Source organism: Typopeltis vanoorti, chromosome 21, assembly GCF_054136105.1.
Source record: "Typopeltis vanoorti isolate ZY-2024b chromosome 21, IOZ_Tvanoo_1.0, whole genome shotgun sequence".
In the NCBI taxonomy this organism is placed as follows: domain Eukaryota; kingdom Metazoa; phylum Arthropoda; class Arachnida; order Uropygi; family Thelyphonidae; genus Typopeltis; species Typopeltis vanoorti.
Window position 1 is genome coordinate 82,121,049 of NC_143569.1, and position 20,237 is coordinate 82,141,285.

The 20,237-nt window shown below is 37.9% G+C and overlaps 1 protein-coding gene across 6 annotated transcripts in view; it reads left to right on the forward strand.

The window, feature by feature from the left end:
• Window positions 1–835: 835 nt before the first annotated feature.
• Window positions 836–20,237, forward strand: part of RtGEF (Rho-type guanine nucleotide exchange factor) — a 334,719-nt gene continuing 315,317 nt past the window's right edge. For 5 of the 6 annotated variants that reach the window (XM_090411129.1, XM_090411131.1, XM_090411132.1 and 2 more), the window contains exons 1-2: window positions 864–999; window positions 13,278–13,429. In XM_090411129.1, coding sequence (XP_090267255.1) covers window positions 13,361–13,429 — 69 coding nt within the window. In that variant the 5' untranslated portion in view covers window positions 864–999; window positions 13,278–13,360. Of the gene's footprint in view, window positions 1,000–13,277; window positions 13,430–20,237 lie in introns of all 6 variants that reach the window. The other variant, XM_090411130.1, reaches the window with a different exon arrangement.

Below are 20,237 nucleotides of genomic sequence, written 5' to 3' on the forward strand. Positions count from 1 at the left end.
GACGGTAAGCGACCGATCCCCCGTTCGATGTTAACCATAACATTTCGCACCGGCACTTCCTTCGGAGCGACGGCATTAACTCTGGGTATTTCTCTTGAAAGAAAAAAATCTACAAGCAGATAGAGGGAACTGCCATGGGTTCCCCCCTCTCACCCCCGTTGCCAATTTCTATATGGAAGATTTCGAAAAACGAGCCATAGACTCAGCCCCACTCAAACCTTTTATCTGGCTAAGATATGTAGATGATGTGTTCTCTATTTGGCCTCATGGCCCAGACATGTTACTGGCGTCAATTAATCGCCACTTCTTTCACGCTCTTATTCCTATCAAGTGTTGATTTTTTTTAAGTATAGAGATAAACAATTGTTGTGGAAATGTGCGTGTAGCCATGATGAAAAATGACAACTTGATACTCCTTAATACAGTCTGGATTCCCACAGGGAAGAGCGAGAGAGAGAGAGAGAGAGAGAGAGGGAGGGGGTTATCATAGGAAAGGTGAAAACAACTGGACGGGAATGGCCCGTGATGAGAGAGAGAGGAGAAGGATGGAAGCCGTTTCCATCTAGCAGTAGGATGGAAACGGCTGATCATAATCGGTCTTCCATCATTAATATGTTGGTGATGACAATGTTTCTCTGTGATGAATCAGGCAGAACTATTAGATTTAACTGGCTCTGAGATATTTACTCGCACAGTTTTAGTATCTATAAATGATTATTTCTCGAAGCTGAAATAAATGAGTACAAAAGTAAAGTTTTATAGGCGAGAAGTTCTCTGTTTCAGGAACTTCGTTATAGTAGTGAGCATGATTAATGCGGCCTTAAACGATTAGAGGGCGTTGTACGACGTTATGTCCTACAGAACTAAGCGGCAGGTTAAGATATTTTTTTATAGCTTCTTTTATTATTAAAATGTTCAAATTTGTGTGGCCTGTTTTACGTTTAATCCAGTTGTTTGGAGAAAGTAGCATTTCCCTGCTGGATTAATGCATGAAGAGAAGTAAGTGTCTTAATTCTTCACCAATTCGTCCGGAATATAAATGCAATAATCATAATTCTCCGGTGCCACCCTTTTTTGACACTATATGGAAAAAAATAGCAGTCTTGAATATTAATTAATAAAACCTAATATTACATGTATAACTTGATAGACACGTCGAAACTTATCTAACGTAGTTCAGTCAAGTTATATGTTTGTATGTTAATTACTTCACTACATATATAAATACACAATCTTCTTTCAGTTCTAAAATAATTTGCATTCTGTGTATACTAAAGGATAGTCCAAATGCTGAAACATTGATTGCAGATTTTAGGATGCATGCATTATAGGTGATGGATTAATTTCCTTACCTGGTACTATGCATATTTGAGGCTCGAAGTCGTTGAAAAAGGCCCCATGTTTGACGTGTAGAAAGGTTTCCAGATTATCCCATCCGTGGTACTAAATATGCGAAAGATTTGTAACCTTTCGCGTACCTGGGATTTATATATATATATATATTAAAAAAAAAAGACTCCCTATATTTTTAAAATTGTCAATAATGTTTGCAAGCATTTCTAAAAATTAAGCCCTGTAAGTAATATCAATTATTATTATTATATATATGGGTGTGTGTGTGTATATATATATATATATATATATATATATATATATATATAGATAAGATTAGTGATCAGAGCTTATTCTACTTTTACCATGAGTTGCCTTGGTCTTGCACTATGTGCATTATCAGCTAGACTTGCAACACTTGCAGGCGCAAACTTGACTTGTTTGTCTTATTGCTTACTTGGGAAAATGGAGTAAAACCAGGTTTAAAATAGCTTGGTATCTTTAACATATATATATATACACACACACACACAAACACACACAAAATATGTTTTTCTGAAAGTATGATCAACTTCTGGGTGGGCAATTTTAATTAATATTGATAAAACTCTAAATTTGCATCCAACACTAAGGTGAAGTTATGTTTGTCAGTTTAATAACATAGGTTTGTTTATTGAAAATAAATTGGTGGTGGGGGAGGATATTCCTTTGGAGAATGAATCAAACTGTATCTGCTTGTAACTATTATTGTGTTAAAATGGTTTAATAATAAAAAAAAAATCTATAAAATACTGATGTGCAGTACATATTTTATGGGTATGTAATATCCATAAAATCGATATCAAAATTTTGCATTTTTTCCTGTTAAAGACGCCCTTAATAGTTTCCTGGACACTTTTCAATGTGTAAACATTGCATCACATTTGCATGAATAGCTTGGGTGTGCATCCAAGATATAGACATCTTTGAGCCCTTTAAACAGACATGCAGATGACGCAGCATGTCAAAATCTTAGCATTCCAATGGTTTTTTAAATGGCTCAGAAGGCAAGGTGTGCACTAAGACAGTGGCATGCAGAAGTTGTTAGTGGCTGTGATTGGTTATTGTATGAAGCAATCCAATTGAATGTTGTCATTTGTCATGAGTTGCTATTTTTATTTGCTGAGTTTCATCTGTTTTACGTGCGTGAAGTGTGAACTGATGTGTTTGACACTGATATAGACAAGTTTTTAATATATATAATTTCCATAAATAATTTATAACTTTTTGCTCATATTTACAATGGAAAACAGTGTTAATGATGTACTGAATGCCTGTTTTCTGCCCAGAGCTTTCGTGGATTGTATGATTATAGTCAAATGAGGTTGGAATCTGTGTATAATAAGTAAAATGATTTATTTCAGCCTTTCTTTAGTTCAATGCAGAAAAATAATAATTTCCCAAGTGATTACTTTTTCTGATTTCTGTGCGTTATGTGGCTGTGTTTAAAAATCGTATCAAAATTCAAATTATCTATGCCTCACTTTAGTATTTGCCAATGATCTAATTTCACAATGAAGTGTAAACTCTTTGTGCAACTCACATAAATGGATTTATATGAGTTGTGAAGCATAACTGTTGTTCATTTGACCTTATGTCATATTAAAAATTATATTAATTGATAAATTAAAGTATTCAAAGTTATCCTACAGTTAATTGCATTGGCCCAATTAAGATGAGCGTTGATGCTTTCATACATCGATAAAAATGCAATTACGGTGAAATTGACGTGAATTTTGTAGCATGGGTTGCATAAGCCACATGACAGCAATCCGAATTGAAATGGGCACACAATGCTTTTTTTTCCCCCATTATAATGCTTATTTGAAAGGAGAATGGAGTGGAGAAAATTGGTGTGGAGAGTTTTTTTTGTTCAGCAGTGAACTGATCCAGATTGTAAAAACATTTAATGATAAATTTTTAAATTCGTGGAAATAGACTGAATTTAGAAACATCCATGATTGTTTGGTATTGTGATGTTATTCATTATTTTCTCAGTGACAATATTATTTTTGGAACACTGCTTGGGGTTTGCCTAACTTTCTTTGCTTAATATGATTTGCATTATTTTATCAGCTTTTTTCCAGATGCTGACACATGTGGAAATTTTAATACTTTCTGAAAGGTATGCTTAAATGTTGTCTTATGCTGTTATATCTTTTGCCAGTTCCACTTCATTAAAAATTTCAACATGATATTGCATTTAGGACATTTGAAAATGAAGACATTACTCAACACCTGTATGGAGTCCTAGGATGCATTGTAGGCAATCTATGCAGAGTGGCACTATCTGCTGGTTTGCTTGTTTTGCAGAAAAGCCCGACTTTCTCTGTGTAACTTGAATTGAAGTCTATAACAAATTCCTTGCATCCAGACAAGCATTGAATTGCATTGTCACCTGTTCTTCCAACCTTGCTATGATAGTTGAAATATATTTAGAAATATAATGCATTGCATTTGATTTTACAACTGCTTCTAGCAGAAGCTAATGTTTTTGTGATTTTCTGGTCCAGTGTTTGTCAGACAATTATATTTTCTGGAAAACTATTCATATATAATATTGGTTCCTCTTTCAGTGTACTGTATAGTAAATACAAACCATTGCAGCTGCTTCTCTTCATTAGTTTTTCATTGTTATCAATCGTGCAAGTACCATTTTAATGCCCCCCCCCCCACAGACTTTAATGGCTGATAGTGAGTGATAATGAGTACTTGCTGATAAGAAAGCTCAATAATATAAATCTTGTTGATGACTAGGTTTTCAACTTGGTTCTGAATGTAGTTTCTTCATTTAAAAAAAGAAACATTTTAATCCAGATGAATTTTAATATGTATGCAAATTACAAATGTACATGCAGTATGTTTTTTTTTTTTTTTTACAATGCATTCATTACGAAGTATCTTTTTTTGCTTGTCTTTTGTTGTGTCATATCAATCTCTTGAGCTTTTCTGTTCAGTTCCATTATTTTAGCATAAATGATCTCCATTAAAATTTATTCTCCAAATATATTTTCCAAATCATACATACATATACAGTCAAACTTGGTTATAACAAGCACCATGAGACTGACAAAATTTCCTCATTATAACCATTACTCACTATCAGTGATGAGTTAAATCTACCTTGCTTTTTTTTTTTTAAATTCTCAATGACAGCACCAAACAGATTGCATATTTACTTATAAGAATAGGCTAGGTGGTAATTTATTATGCCTGTACTACACAAATGCCAGAAGCATCAAAAACAAAGGGGTTGAGTTCGTTGCTTTATTGAATTTGATGTGGCCTAAGACAACCTGGCTGTCAGAATCAGATATGACAATTGGGATCAAGTGTAAAGGGGTATACTATTTTTAGGAATGACAGAAGAAATAGGAGAGGAGGAGTACTACTACTAATGATATCAGATGACTTAAGTCCAGTTAGAGTATAAATGCAAGAAAACAATGATGGTAACAATGTCCTACATTGCGTGGTGGTGAGTTTTGAGTCTGTATGGTGTGAAGTGGAGGTTGACAGAATGAAATATATGGTGGGGTGTTGCTAAAGACTTGGTGGCTTAGTTGCAGGGGACAAAGAAATGCATCTCCAATTTAGCCTTATGGGTACCAAATGAGCAATCATTATGGGCAACTTTAATTTTCTAAACATTGATTGAATAGAACAGAAATATCATGATAAGAAAGAAGAGGAATTTATTGAATTGTTGCAAGCAACTTTCTCAAGCAGCATGTGAATGTAGGCTCTCGAGGTCAAAGAGTGTTGGATTTGCTCATAATGTCAGAAGGAATCTCTGTCAAGAATATGACTATTTTACCACCAGTTGGCGACAGTAATCATGCTGTGCTTTTTTGAGAAGTATCTAATTGTGTTGTTACTCCGATTAGAACAGGTTAAACGCTGAACTACAAAGCTGGAAATTACCATCTTTGGTCCCATGGTATCAGTCACTGATACCATGGGGAAAATGTCAGCAATGCATGGGATGCTTTGAAAAAGTGCTTAAATTAGGCGGTATATGAATGTATCCCTAGCGTTCAAAGAATAAATAGGTTGGGAATGAAATGTATGTGTAACCTTATTAAGCAAGAGATCCACAAGAAGATGATGTGGAAAGAATATGAGAATAAGAGTGAGAGGAGTTGTGAAATATATAAAGCTAAAGCTAAAAAAAAGTAACAAGTATTGTGTGGAAAGCTAAATCTGAGTGTGAAAAGAAATTTCCCCCCCCCCCCCACCCCCCCCCCCCCCCACCCCCCCCCCCCCCCACCCCCCCCCCCCCCCACCCCCCCCCCCCCCCACCCCCCCCCCCCCCCACCCCCCCCCCCCCCCACCCCCCCCCCCCCCCACCCCCCCCCCCCCCCACCCCCCCCCCCCCCCACCCCCCCCCCCCCCCACCCCCCCCCCCCCCCACCCCCCCCCCCCCCCACCCCCCCCCCCCCCCACCCCCCCCCCCCCCCACCCCCCCCCCCCCCCACCCCCCCCCCCCCCCACCCCCCCCCCCCCCCACCCCCCCCCCCCCCCACCCCCCCCCCCCCCCACCCCCCCCCCCCCCCACCCCCCCCCCCCCCCACCCCCCCCCCCCCCCACCCCCCCCCCCCCCCACCCCCCCCCCCCCCCACCCCCCCCCCCCCCCACCCCCCCCCCCCCCCACCCCCCCCCCCCCCCACCCCCCCCCCCCCCCACCCCCCCCCCCCCCCACCCCCCCCCCCCCCCACCCCCATGTCCAACTTCCTCTTCCTCATCATGTCTGCCACCTCTCTTCCCCTTCCAGTCATGCTTCCAACATTCAGTGTTCCCACTTGCAACATCCTCTCCACACATCAACCTTATGTCTCAATAGTGGTACCATCACCCAGAGAAGTCTAAGTATATCAAGGTATCATCATCACAGTACCATCAGATATGTGAGAGAGATGAAAGTATATTATTATTAACAAAAAAGAAATAATAACAAAATTTAAATACGTTTCTTTTAAGGTGAAAAAAATCTACTTGGTCTTAAAACATTTTAAATTTGTTTTCATTATTTCACGCCCCCCCCCCCCTTCAACAAAACCTATGGCCCCTAAGGGGACTGCAGCCCACAGTTTGGGAAGCGCTGGTCTAGGCACTCTGCTTTGAAGAATGAGTGGTGGAATTCATGCTAGTGATTGCTAATTAATTGGTGGGTCTGCCGGTAGTGAAGAAGTTGGTTAATGGACCTTCATTACTTTCAAGAACTCTGAGTTGAGGGTAATGGGACAATAGTTTAATGGCTGACTTAACTCCCTTTTTAGGAACATGCTGGATGAAGGTCATCTCATCAGTGTCATCTCCTCAGCATAAATGAAGGCTGACATTTATGCTGAGGAGATGACACTGAGAATGATAGCTTATATAGATGATACATGGTATGTTAATTATGGAGCACAATTTTAGAATTCTGGGATAGTAATAGGGCCAGGAGACTTATTAGTATCTAGATTTGAGGATATACTTTTTTTCTTTCTGGTGAAAAAACAGAGGAGATATGTGGTGAGTTGTTTATAGGGAAGTGATATAGTTGTCCACAAGAGCTGGAGGATAGGATGATGACAAGAGGACAACCTTATGTCTCAATAGTGGTACCATCACCCAGAGAAGTCTAAGTATATCAAGGTATCATCATCACAGTACCATCAGATATGTGAGAGAGATGAAAGTATATTATTATTATTAAGCGACACCTCCAGGGAGTCCAAAGACTCATCGAGGGAGGGTACCTCTACAACTCTCTGTCTTCACCACTCAATCCATGAACTACTACTACACCAATGCCATCTACCACCCCACCACTAGTATTTTCCCAGACAACCACAAACATCCATGCCCCTGGCAGGATTCGAACCTGCAGCCTTTTGACTGGGGAGTGGATTCACTAACCACTCAGCCAACCAGGCCGGTATAGAAGGCAGAAGTTGTATCTATTAGCAATGGATCAGGAAGCTTGACTGCTGTTTATTAACATCAGCATCACACACGAGGTTCCAAACCTGAAATGGTAGTGCTATGTGTGTGTGATGTCTGATGTAAATTTTTTTTAAAGATGATGAAGGTTAGCTGAATTTTTATTTTGGACTACTGACACTTATCAGAGAACCTTGTTTGAATCAGGAGAATGGGAACAATACTCAATACTGGAAAAGATTGAAAGATTCATAGAAATCTTGGAGATCATAATAATAGTTAGCATTGGTTTGATAGGAAAATTGAGATTATCTTTGGAAAATGAAACTTTGATGCCTGGAGTTGCCAAGAGGAGAGCTAATATATGCAGTTGTATTTGGACAGTGAGCTGATTAAGAGAAGTCAAGGATGTTGAGAGAATCCATTCCAGTAGGACAGTGAACAAATTTAGATCATACATGAAGAAAGACTTAGGTGCTGTTCATTATCCATAATAAAGCTTAATTGTATAACTGACACGAAGAGGGAAAAAAAATACATTTATGAAACTCACTAATATTTTGCTGGTTTTCTACCTAGCATTATCAGAGCACAATGATTACTGTAGCAGGTACACAGCACTAAACCAAGTAATTGTAGAAACAATTGAAGTCGCAACTGACACATAATGTCCTTACGTGGTGCCCTCTGTGTCAGATAACTACAAAGTTAATTCAGAGAAGTTTGGCTATTAAAATGATAGTCTCCCAGATCTTTGGTAAATTAATGCAACCATACTTTGTTGAGGTTGGGAGATGGCTTCATAGCTGTTGCTGATTCTAAGAAGTCTTTCAGACCTAGTGCTAGTATTGCAGCCATAAGTCTCAACTCGAACTGGATTTGAGGTTAGAGTTGAGACTTATGGCTGCATAAGTCTGAACTCTAACATTAGTAGGGTGTGCTACTAATAATATTATTAGTAGCACACCCCTCCTCTCCTATCCTGGCTATACTTTCTAAAAATACTATACACTTAATATAGTACACCCACAGATTTGAGACCCTTCGACACTTCTGCGCATGTCAACAGGAGGAGAATCCATTCCGATAATAGGGTAATCAGTCCTTATTGTGGGATGAGTTGTTTATTATTACACGTCGGAAAATTAACTTCTCTTTTATGATCATTGTAGTTAACTATGTTGCTTGTATAACAGTTGGAAAATTTTACGTATAAAGCATGTGATTTCGCGTGTTGGCGACCAATTCGTATGTCCTTCATTTCTTTCTCCCCTACAGCATGAATCGACTATTCTTGGTAAGACGTCAAGCAGAGATCTACAAACTGTGGGTGAACTATACTAATTAGTATGTCTGCTTCTGATAGCCAGTTCTGACTAATGCCTACAATATGAGGCTCCAACTTATTGACTAAAGCAACAAACTCTTTGTTTCTGATACTCCTAGCATTCGTGTATAGACATAAGTTACCTGCATGCTTTTTTGTATACTCTTGTCTGTAGTCTGTGTGACACAGTTCAACAAATGCCTTACTTATGCAGACATCTTTACACATGCTATGTCTGAACTGAATGATCACAAAATCATTCTCTCCTCAATAATCATTTCCATACTACCCATTCCCATCATTAACACAATTCCATAACATTGTCTCATATTCCTTGCCAAGTGATGTATAATCTGGAATCTGACCTTTTTTTACCTTGTGTGACTTAACATTTCTTTACCACATTTTGTTTCATCTGTTTTGCCTGTACCATTTTCCCAATTCTGAAAATCATTCCGACCTCTTTAACTTCCTGTCTTTGAATAGTCTTTCAGAATAGTCCAGATTTCCAAACCCCAAAGTCATCTTTCTTAATGATGAATGTCCACTGCATTGTTCTAATCGGCTCCATTTTTTGAATTTCACTGACCAAACTGGAAGAGAGAAAGAGAGATTTTTTGTTATAAGTAGTGACTTAAAACAGATTGTTTATTTTCCTAACCAGAATTCCAACAATCCTTTTCACTCACGTAACATTCCAGATCTCTTAACTAGTTTTTCTTCTTTCAGGTAGTCTGTTCAGGTGACTGCTTCTCTTGGTATTCAGATCACAATCTCATCCAAGTTTCATCTCTGGTGGAACATCCTTCTTTCAACCTTTCACACCTTGAGTGCTCTGCCTTTGAGTACTGTTGTAATGCCAGGCATTACAACAGTACCAAATGGGAGGGCTTTCACATAAGTCCTACTTTTACTTCTCTTTTCCATGGTCAGATTATTGTTTTCATTCTTCGGATAACTTGTGATCTTGTTATAGAAATTATCCATATTGGAATGGAATCTGCCATCATTCCTCACTTTTGGGGTGAAAACAACCTAGTCTGCCTCAGTGCTTCCAAAACACAGTTTTGTTTGTTTTCTCACAAACAAGTCCCTAGATATTCTCCAATTTTGTTATACTCAACAGTTAAGACCATATCTATCTTCTTAGACTGACTTACTCTAAACCTTTCCTCTGATAATCATATGACTTCTGTAACATTATCAGCTTCCAAAAAGGTTGGCATCCATTTTTGCCAAAGACAGTACTTCTTTTCTGACCAGTTACCTATTCTGTATAAAAATATCCTAAATCCCAAATCCATCCAACTTGGAATACTACTCTCATCTTTGGGGGTCACGAGAGCTCTCAGAATTGTTGATGCTGTTCAGAATAGGGCACTTCATTTGATTAATGGCATCTTTTACAGACACTCTTCAGCCACTTTCTCACAGAAAATCAGTTTGTGCATTGTCTGTCTTCTACAGATATTTCCATTGCCATTGTTCAGTAGAACTAACATCCATGATCAGCATGGATTTGTAAAGGGTAAGTCCTGTTTTAGCAATTTACTTGCATTTTATGATAAGGTAACAAGTGTGTTAGATAAGGGAGAATCATGTGCAGTGAAATTCTTGGACTTTGCAAAAGCATTTGATAGATTACCATATGATAAGTTGGTATACAAGCTGCAGGGGATGGGAATAGATGGTATATTGGTTAGATGGATCAGAGATAGGCTCCCTGACAACCATACAAGCAGGTTGTGTATATGGAGCAGTATCTCAAAAAAGGAGGGTAACCAGTGGCATGCCCCAGAGTTCTGTTCTTGGGTCCCTGCTGTTTAACTTGTTTGTAAATGTTATATTATGTGGACTGACTGGGGATCTTCAGTTGTTTGCTGATGATGCAAAGTTGGGAAGAATTATAAGTACCACTGCTGATGTTAATTCCCTTCAGGAAGATTTTAGTAGACTTTTTACTTGGACAAAGGAGTGGATTTGTAGTTTTAATATCAATAAGTACAGGTGTTGCATTTTGGAGTGCAGAAACATAAGGCTGTGTACTACATCAATGGTGCCATATTGCAGGAAGTGGATGAGATTAGAGAGTGATGGTTGACAATAGACTGAAGGGCATATTGCTAGTGTTGCAAAGGCTGCACATCGTAGTACTGCTATGTTTTTTTTTTTTTAAATTTTTTATTTTATGTTATGCCCATGGGTGGCTTGTGCATAGGCACTGCGGAACTGCAGCACCCCAATTTTTCTCGATACATAAATATATTTATTAATTTATTTATATTTGCTTGTAATATTTAATTTTATCATCAACAATCCTATACAATTCTCTTATTTTTTATAAAAAATAATAAAGATCCATCTTGTAGCACTTAGGAGGGTGAAGGACGCTAGCAGCACTGTTTACCACAGTGCCATATTGTTACGTGTGCAAGCATGTGCACGTCATAGTGAGATGCGAGCTATTAGCGTAATGTGGCACTGTCCGTCACGCAGTTCCACTGTTGTTTATATTCAGTTTGCACCAGTAGTAGAGTGTTCGTAGTGCTTATCATGTTTACTCCATCTCTTTAAATATTTGAACATTACAATTAAAGACATAACATTTGTTCATTTTTATTTTAGAAATTATTGGGGTTATGATAATGGATTTTATTTTTAAGTAATTTTGAATTATACTAAACTGTATAATTTTATAAATAATAAACAATATATTTCATGTTTAATTTTTTAAAAATTTTTTACCATAATTTTGATATTTTATCCAAACACGTATACATTGTACTTACAGTGTGTATGTATATTTCAAAAGTTGCAGCGCTTCCCCCCCCACACACACAATTTCAAGTCACAAGCCTCCACTGGTTATGCCTATAATAAGAGATTGGTTGATCAACCTATAGTACATTAGTACCATGTATGGGTAGTGGGTTGGGAAAGGAGGAACTTGTTTACATTTGATTTAAATGACTGTAAATTGTATTCCTTGGGAAACAGCAGGGGGGGGAGACTTCCACAGTGCAGCAATTGCAGGGTTGAAGGAGGAGGGAAAGAAACTTGTTTTGTTTGTTTCTAGGTGTACTGTGAAGAGATGTTCAGCAGCAGTTGCACGTGTTCCAAATTGATGTTATTTCAGATGAGCATTTCCCATGGAAATATTTGTAGAATATATATATTGCAGAAACCAAACATCTGTGGGAAAGTGTTTACATTTGATTTAAATAACTGTAAATTGTATTCCTTGGGAAACAGCAGGGGGGGAGACTGTTCCGCAGTGCAGCAGTTGCAGGGTTGAAGGAGGAGGGAAAGAAACTTGTTTTGTTTGTTTCTAGGTGTACTGTGAAGAGATGTTGAGCAGCAGTTGCACGTGTTCCAAATTGACGTTATTTCAGATGAGCATTTCCCATGGAAATATTTGTAGAATATACATATTGCAGAAACCAAACATCTGTGTGAAAGTGGGGGGGGTGAGTTGGTAAGAGATGGGTCATAAGTCTAATTGCTCTCCTCTGTATTGAGTCAAGCATTTTGAGGGATGATTTAGGGGGCACCTAAAAGAAGTACTCTAGCATGTAAAGATGAGGAAGTAGTTGTGCCACTGTATAAGGCACTGGTCAGACCACACTTGGACTGTTGTGCTCAGATCTGGTCACCTGGAGAGGTGATATGATGTGGAGATATTGGGAGAGAGTCCAGAGAGGAGTGACTAAGACAATATCGGGACTTTGGAATGTTGGCTATGGAGAGAGGTTGAAGAAATATGGATTGCAGAGTTTGGTGGATATGAGGAAGAGAGGTGATATGATTAGTGAGATGATTTTATCAGATTAATTCAGAGGGGATTATAAAATGGGTAGAAGGTGAGAGGGGAAGAACCAGAGGTCATTTCTGGAAGTTATGTAAAGGTGTGAATAGAGGTGTGAGGAGTAGATTTTTTACATGGAGAATTGTCAGTGAATGGAATGCATTACCGGAATGTATTGTTAATGCAAAGAATGTTAAGGATTTTAAGATTCTATATGATAAATATGTTGTCAGTTGAATGAACCTCCCACGATGAGTCTGTTGACTCCATGGAGGGCGTAATAATAATAATTATGCCTTCCATTTCTGCCAGATGTACTGGAACTCGAGCAATATCTCTTGACGCTTAAACCCTATACTCACCAAACCCACTACTCCCGGTCATCTTTCATTTCTTCCACTTCATTTCTGTAGAATACCTTTCTGTGAGGCATTTCCAGAGGACTACAACCTCCAACAGTTTAAGAAGAATATCAACAGATTGATCTGCTCTGAAACCCTGCCCAAGGAGCCTATTACATTTATTTGTAATAAGCTCCTTTGCCTTGTGTGGGAATAATATATATGTATAAAAAAAAAAAGTGGAATTGGCAGTCGAAATGCATTCTGTTATTGTATTGTTTTCTTAATGTTAGAATGAGTATTCTTTGCTGAAATTAGTCCTATTCATGGGAAATGTTTGTCTTGTATATAAAATCTACTGTTTTGGGTGAGATTAGTCATTTTGAACATACAATAATGTTTTTATCAAATTATCAGTAATTTATATAAATTTATGTGCTGCTGTTTTGTAAAATTATTTTTTTTTTTTTAGATTAATTATAAGTTTATTTTTTATTTTTAACAGAAAACTCATTTCATCATGTGTAAGTATCTACTATGTAATTATCGATTGCACCACCATTTAAGTTAGTTACTTATCTTCTAAGTATGTTAGGAGAGAGTACTCCTTATGTGGTTAAAGCTGTTCATAACTTTAAAGGAACTAATAATGATGAGGTAAGTAATAACTTTGCATTTTAGTGATTTGTATATTTGAAAATACACACACTGAGAGAGAAATATCATTTTATATATTAGTTTGCTCTGTGAAGCATTATAATATCAAATAGCTTATTTGATATTGTAATGCTTATCTTTTTCAAATGTTGACTTGGCATGATACTTCAGCTATAGAAAGAAAGGGGGGGGGGAACAACTAATGAATTTCAAGTTATATCCTTTATAATCATGCTTTTTCAAGCTAGCCAAATAGTGCAATAAATTAAAAGACCAAGTTAGGGGGTTTAAAAACACTGCCTGCACTATAAGTATATGACATTAGCAAATCATTTTTGTTTGAACTTTGAACTAAATACCTAGTACAGATTTTGAAGCCTTTCATGCTGTTTATTAAATACTTTTTCTTGATAGCATAATGTACACTAGTCCAAAAGCCGTGGGACATTCAGATATAAACAAAACAGCTTTATTAATTGTATTAATCAAGGACATTAATAACAGGTTGTCTTGTCTTTTGGTGCAACTTTTTAATGTGTCACAGAAGGTTTTTATTGAAATTACTAGTGTTTCCAGTGCTCCTTTCGAGTATTAATAAATTCCACTAATGAAGAGATCCCTTTTGCTGTGCCCTAATTCTTTGTACCAGTTCATCCTATAGATATTCTGTTCATTCAGGATGGGGATTTTTTTCTGGCCACTGTAACTGAGATGTTAACTACTTTTTTTTTTTTTTTTTTTTTTTTGTCATGAGGTGCATTATGATATTTTTTATACCAAATCTACATACAAAAGTGCTGTGGGGGCAAGAGAGTAAGAAGAAAAGAGGAAATCTGTTCACTTTTTTATTTTTATTTTTGAACAACTGAAGGTCGTATTCTTTGAGGAAGGCAGAGTGGGGAGGCTGTTCCAAAGAACAGAAGTAAATGAAAGAGTCAGAGAAGTTGGTTTGGCAAATTTCAGGCTGGACTGTAAATCGGTGTTGGTTAGCAGTGGCTCTTGTTGTTATTATTTTTAAGGAAAGTAGAGGAATGACTATGGTGGCCGGTTCAGCAGAGTACTGCTGAACCGGCCACCATTTCAACTGAATGTCTGTGAGAGAGGGACTAAAGTAGATCTGAGAAAGGGGGGATCATTAACTAACTGGATTGCCCTCTTCTGGATAGTCAAGCAATCTTAGAGAGGATTTTTGTGCACCACTCCAAATATATGAGCTATATTCCATGGTTGGGTGGATTTGGAATTTGTATAGAGTTAGCAGCTGTAAAGGTTGAAGTAATGTCTTGTAGAAAAGGTACAGTTTTTTTGGCTGCTCTGCAGAAGCTGTGGTTGAGATGTGTTTGTGCAGGGAAAAGTTGGAAGGTCAGTCAAAGAAGGGAAATCTGATTACCATGACTTTACTGAAAATTAGGGGAAGGAATGTGACCTTTTTCTTGTGAGAGAATAATAAGACTAATACCAACTTAGTCACAATGTGACTAAGTTGGTATTAGTCTACCAGGTTGTCCTTGTGCCATTGAGATGTAGCTAGGAAACTGAACTTCAGGACATTGATCATGCTTGATTTAGAAGGTTCTAGCAATTGGGCACTATAAAGTTTATCAAATGTAAAGGAAGAATGAAGTGTACTGTCATCTGTGAATCTATGGATAGGATGTTAAGTCTGTGAGGAGCAGGTCATTTATATGTAGGAGAAAGAGAGTGGGTGACAGTACAGAGCACTGAGGTATGCCTGCATTGGTCGGGGATCTCAGGAGAGGAAAACCATCTACTATGACTCATAGTGAGCAACTGTTGAGAGAAGTTGGCAATCCAATTGCAGAGAGTGGAGGCAGATCACAAAATGGCAACTTGCTAAGTGGACCTTGGTGCCATTCAGATGTTTTTGAAATGTTGAGAGTGACCACATGAGTTTCTCTGAATTTTTGCATTGCTTGAGTCTGGGGTGGGTGAGGCTGAGAGATTGGTTATGGATCGAGAATGGCAGAATCCATATTGCTGGTCACTGATTATGGTAGGTCTCTAGATGGTGTAGGAGTTGGTTGTTGATGACCTTCTCTAGTTTTACAGAAAACAGAAGTGAGAACAATTGGATGGTAGTTTGTTGCTGACTTATCTTTCTTTGGGATGAGCTGGAGGTGGGCCAGTTGAATAGGATAAATTGACTGACTTTATTGTCAGTCAGTTTATCCTATTCAGGGTGCACCCTGAACACTGTGGTGCATGATAAACTTAGATGAGTAAGCATTTGTGAGATGCTGGCACCAGCACATCACAAATGCTTACTCATCTAAGTTTATCAGAACTGTTGAATGTTGAATATCAGAACTGCTGAATGTCTGTCTGCCTGATAGCAAACTGCGCCCACATAATGTCTTCATGAATGGTCTATTTTTGCAAATGGTAGGTATTCCTAATGAAGTGGACACTCATTGTATATCATATGTTATTCACCTGCACATTATCTGAGCAGTAAAGCAAACTGAAACAGGCAAAAGGATAGCATTTTATTTCTCTTTCTAATAATAGCATGAATATGAACACAAGATTCTTTTATGCTTTAATTCATACTGCTTTGACCAAATATATGGTGTTCAGCTGAAGTGCAAACTAAATATGTGGTATTTGCTTATTTGGTTAAATCATACTTGGGTGCATCCCTAATGTATACACTTATAGGCTTGGTTTGTTGAGTGGATAATGTTGTTGCTAGTTGACCAAGCTGCAGATTTCAATCCCACTATAGCATTGATGTTTAGGAACTGCTTTAAGTAGTCAATAGTTTTTTTTGTCTCCTAATGTGAAACCATCATTCTGTTTACTGGAAGCTTAAAGTGCTTGATAAGCTTCATATTATGTTGTATGTCTAGAGCAGGAGGACCACTGATAGTTTTGATAGGTTAACAGCATAGTGTGCCATTCACACTTGCAGTTATAAGAAAAATTGCATACACAGATAATTTTATAATAATGAGGATGTGGCATGCAATGTGAGAAGTATATGAAGAGTAAGCAAACAAAAGAGTTGTAGTATTAGCAGGCATGAATAATTTGGCTGGTAATAAGGAGAATGCAGGAATGGGTATCAAGAGGTAATTGAGGAGAGTAAAAGACAACAAATTACTCTGGATTAGAGAAAGATCTTGGAAGTTTTTTCCCTCTTGGTTAGACTATAAATTATATATTTGGTTTAATCCTTTATCCAAGTGTAAGCAAACAAAGTTTCGCCTGAAATATCTTCAGGACTGGGGCAACTCGTGCCAAAGGTCTCTAATCCAAAGTAATTTAATAAGGTGTGACACCTTTTGTCAACTGGCATATGGAAATATATATGAGTTCTGCATTTCTTCAACCTTGATATCACCTCTGGGTCTAGCTCCCACTGAAGAAACCTCAATATCACCTCTGGGTCTAGCTCCCACTGAAGAAACCTCAATAAAGGTCGAAACTGGTCTGGGTAGTGACCCTTCCCATAATGCATAGCATTATACATGTCTGCAAGGAGATGTGCTATGAATTATGGGATAATAAGGAAAGTAATGAGAACTTAGTCCACCTTTGCCACGAGTTGCCCCAGTCCTGAAGATATTTCTGGCACAAACTTTGTTTGCTTACACTTGGATAAAGGATTAAACTAAATATATAATTTATAGTCGGACGATAATAATTATAATTATTATTAGTTATAATTAATTTTTCTTTTTTTTAAAAATACTGGAAAGTAAGTGATGTTTTGACTATCACCTATCATTTTTATTTCTCTTTAAGTTTAGAATACCCTTATATTGCAAAAATGCTGCATAGTTCCATCATGTATAATTCTCAAGTTTGTTAAAATAATAAAACATGTTAACAATTTTATTTGAATTTGCCCTTTTCATGCTTAGTGTAATTATTTTTATTATCCCTTCTCCCAATACTGTATAAGTGACTGCAAAGCCTATAGCAGAACCATGCTGTGTGTAGGTAGTTAAGAAGAAACTTGTTATATATTTTTTTAATAATTTAAGGTGGTGGTTGTGTAAACTGGATGGGTAGCTTTGGAATTTATACAGTGTCATACAATACTTTTCTGGAGGCCATGGAAGCTGTGCATGTGATTTGCTTATATTGGCAAAAGTTAGAAGTGTTAGTCAGCCTGAAGAGGAGAGATGTGATCATGCATGAAGATCTGGATATTATCAAAGGTTGAGAGAAGGAAGTATTGTTTTTCTTGCATAAAATAAGATGAGACTGTATTTTGATAGCATTAAATTTGACAATGGATTGTGCTCATCGCACTAAAAATGTGGTCATGAGAGCAGTTTTTTTTTTTTTTATGTGTGTGTGTCTGACTACTACCCACGAAAGGATGTAAACCTATATTACATTAGCACTGTGGGTGCGCTAAGATTTTTTTTTTTTTTATATATTTATTCTGTGCGCTTCGCAACCATATGCCTTGGGAAGGAGTGTCCTAGGTTCGATTCCTGTTAGTGACGTGAGGAGCTGAAGGATCTTCCTCAGCCATAGCCAAGTTAGGCTGGTCTTGGGCATGGACAGTATGGTTTTTTCCCCAGTTTATCCTGGGGTTTTTTTCATCCTGCAAAGCAGCAAACCGGACTTGAGAACCCAACACTACAGGACATAGGATACACCAGTGCATAGGGCTGACCACCTTATCCTATGAACAGTTTGAGGTTCGATGATTAATAAACCCGTGACACTGCAAGGTAAAAGAAAGATGAGATGAGATATTTTATTCATTTTTTACCTGGTCTGGAAAACCTGACAGAGAGACCAAATATGGAACTTTTCAAAATACTTCAGGCCTCCACTAAGCAGGGCAGTGGTCTCACACTGGACAATCGCAAACATCCCTGCCTATTGCAGGATTTGAACCTGTTGGTTGGAGAGTAGATATACTAACCACTTATAATGCTAATAGAGATATCATCAGAATCATAAGGCTTGTTGGTATCCAGAACATTCATAATTCTTCAGATGGCTTTCTGATGAAAGGCTGAAGGAGGTATGCAGTAAGCTGTTCTTGGTATTGTGGCATGTATGTTGTGGTGGGGCATCATTCCAGAGGCAAAGAATGCCAGTAGATCAGTACCTTGTTTTTGGATGTTGTTAAAATAGTGCCATCTGGTGTGAAATATTGGGTTCAAAATATCTGGTGGGGTCTTTGGGTTCAATGATAATTGAACCAAATGAATTTAGCCAAGAACAGGTAGCTTTTCATCAGACATTGCACCTCACCTGGTGTTGGGACAATCAAAACTGGACCTCTGCAGAGTGGACCATAGTCGTGTGGACCATGTGGTCTGATGAATCCCATTATCAGTTGTACCAATAAATAAGATGGTTTGGGGAGCCTTCTCATGTGACACATTACTTCACTTAGCATGTCTGGAGAGGTCCTTAAATGCTGCGAGCTACCAGAATGTGCTGACTGATCACCTACATGCTGTCATGGCCTTCACGTATCCTGCAGCCAATGGTCTGTTTCAGCAGGACAATGCACTGTTCTGCCGGGCTGCAACCACCCAGGCATGGCTCGAGGAACACTTCATTTGAGTTTGAGACCATAAGTAGCCCGAGGTCCCCAGATTGAAATTCGATCAAATCTCTCTGGGATGCTGTAGAGCAAGACATCAGATCCATGTATCCAGGACTGATGTCTGAGGTGCATTTGTGGACAATGCCTCAACACAGGCATGACTGGAATTACCTCTGGCAACCCTCTGTCATCTGGTGGAGTCTATGCCTCAGAGAGTACAGGCTGTTATTTGCTCTAAAGGAGGACCAACATGCTATTAGGTAGGTATTTCTAATGTTTTTTTCTGTTGAGTGTACAAAAACAAGCAAACATTGAACCACCTTACTGGCCATTATGGATCAAATATGCATTCTCATACGCTTCGTATCCATCATATATTTTAATGTAATATCAATGGTATTACAATTTTAATATGCACTACGCATCCATGATAACCTTGATGTCTATAGACGTCATGGTTAACTAACAGTTTTACAAAATACCGTATTACTAACTTTTTTAACTTTAAATTCAATTCATTTATTTTATTTTTAACTTGTGGGATATCTGAATTATAACACAGATATCCAATACTTCATCATTATACCTGCAGCAAAATGTTGGTCTGAGGGAAATATCATTGGGTAGCCACTATTCGAAGCATGGAAAAAAAAAGAGGACTTCCCATTAGTGTACCTTCATTTTTTTATGATTTATTTTGAATGGTAAAATATCAAACTTTTGCTGCTAGTAACAAGGGCTTTATAGTGAGAACTGTGAATGGAGGTACTGTACTATGTTGGGCATGATGAACAAGAAACAGTAATGGAGGAGTTAATAACTGATGATGAAGTGATTATCCAAAAACTGCAAATGACAATTTTGTAAGCAGAGACAATTTTCTAAGCAGTTAATCAGAGAAACTTGACAAAATAAATTAGAAATCACTAGCACTGAAATTGAACATTTTATTAGTACAAATCAACCATTTGGGGCTACAATAAAGTGAATATACATTGGGTGCTGCATCATTTCACTAGCAAAAGGGAAAGCAGATGAGATAAAAAGTTTATCACTGATTGCTTTGACATTGCCAAAGAGAAGGCAGTTTTTTTTTTCTTTTTTTTACTCCTCGCAAAATTGCAACTCAGTTAAAAGTTGGATTCATTTATGACACCAAAATGAAAATTTGAGTGTAAGGAATATTGCCATCTTACTTGCTTCACTAAACACTAAAAAGTTCACTCTTCCATCAGAAAAGTGCTGACTGTCTTTTGGGACAGT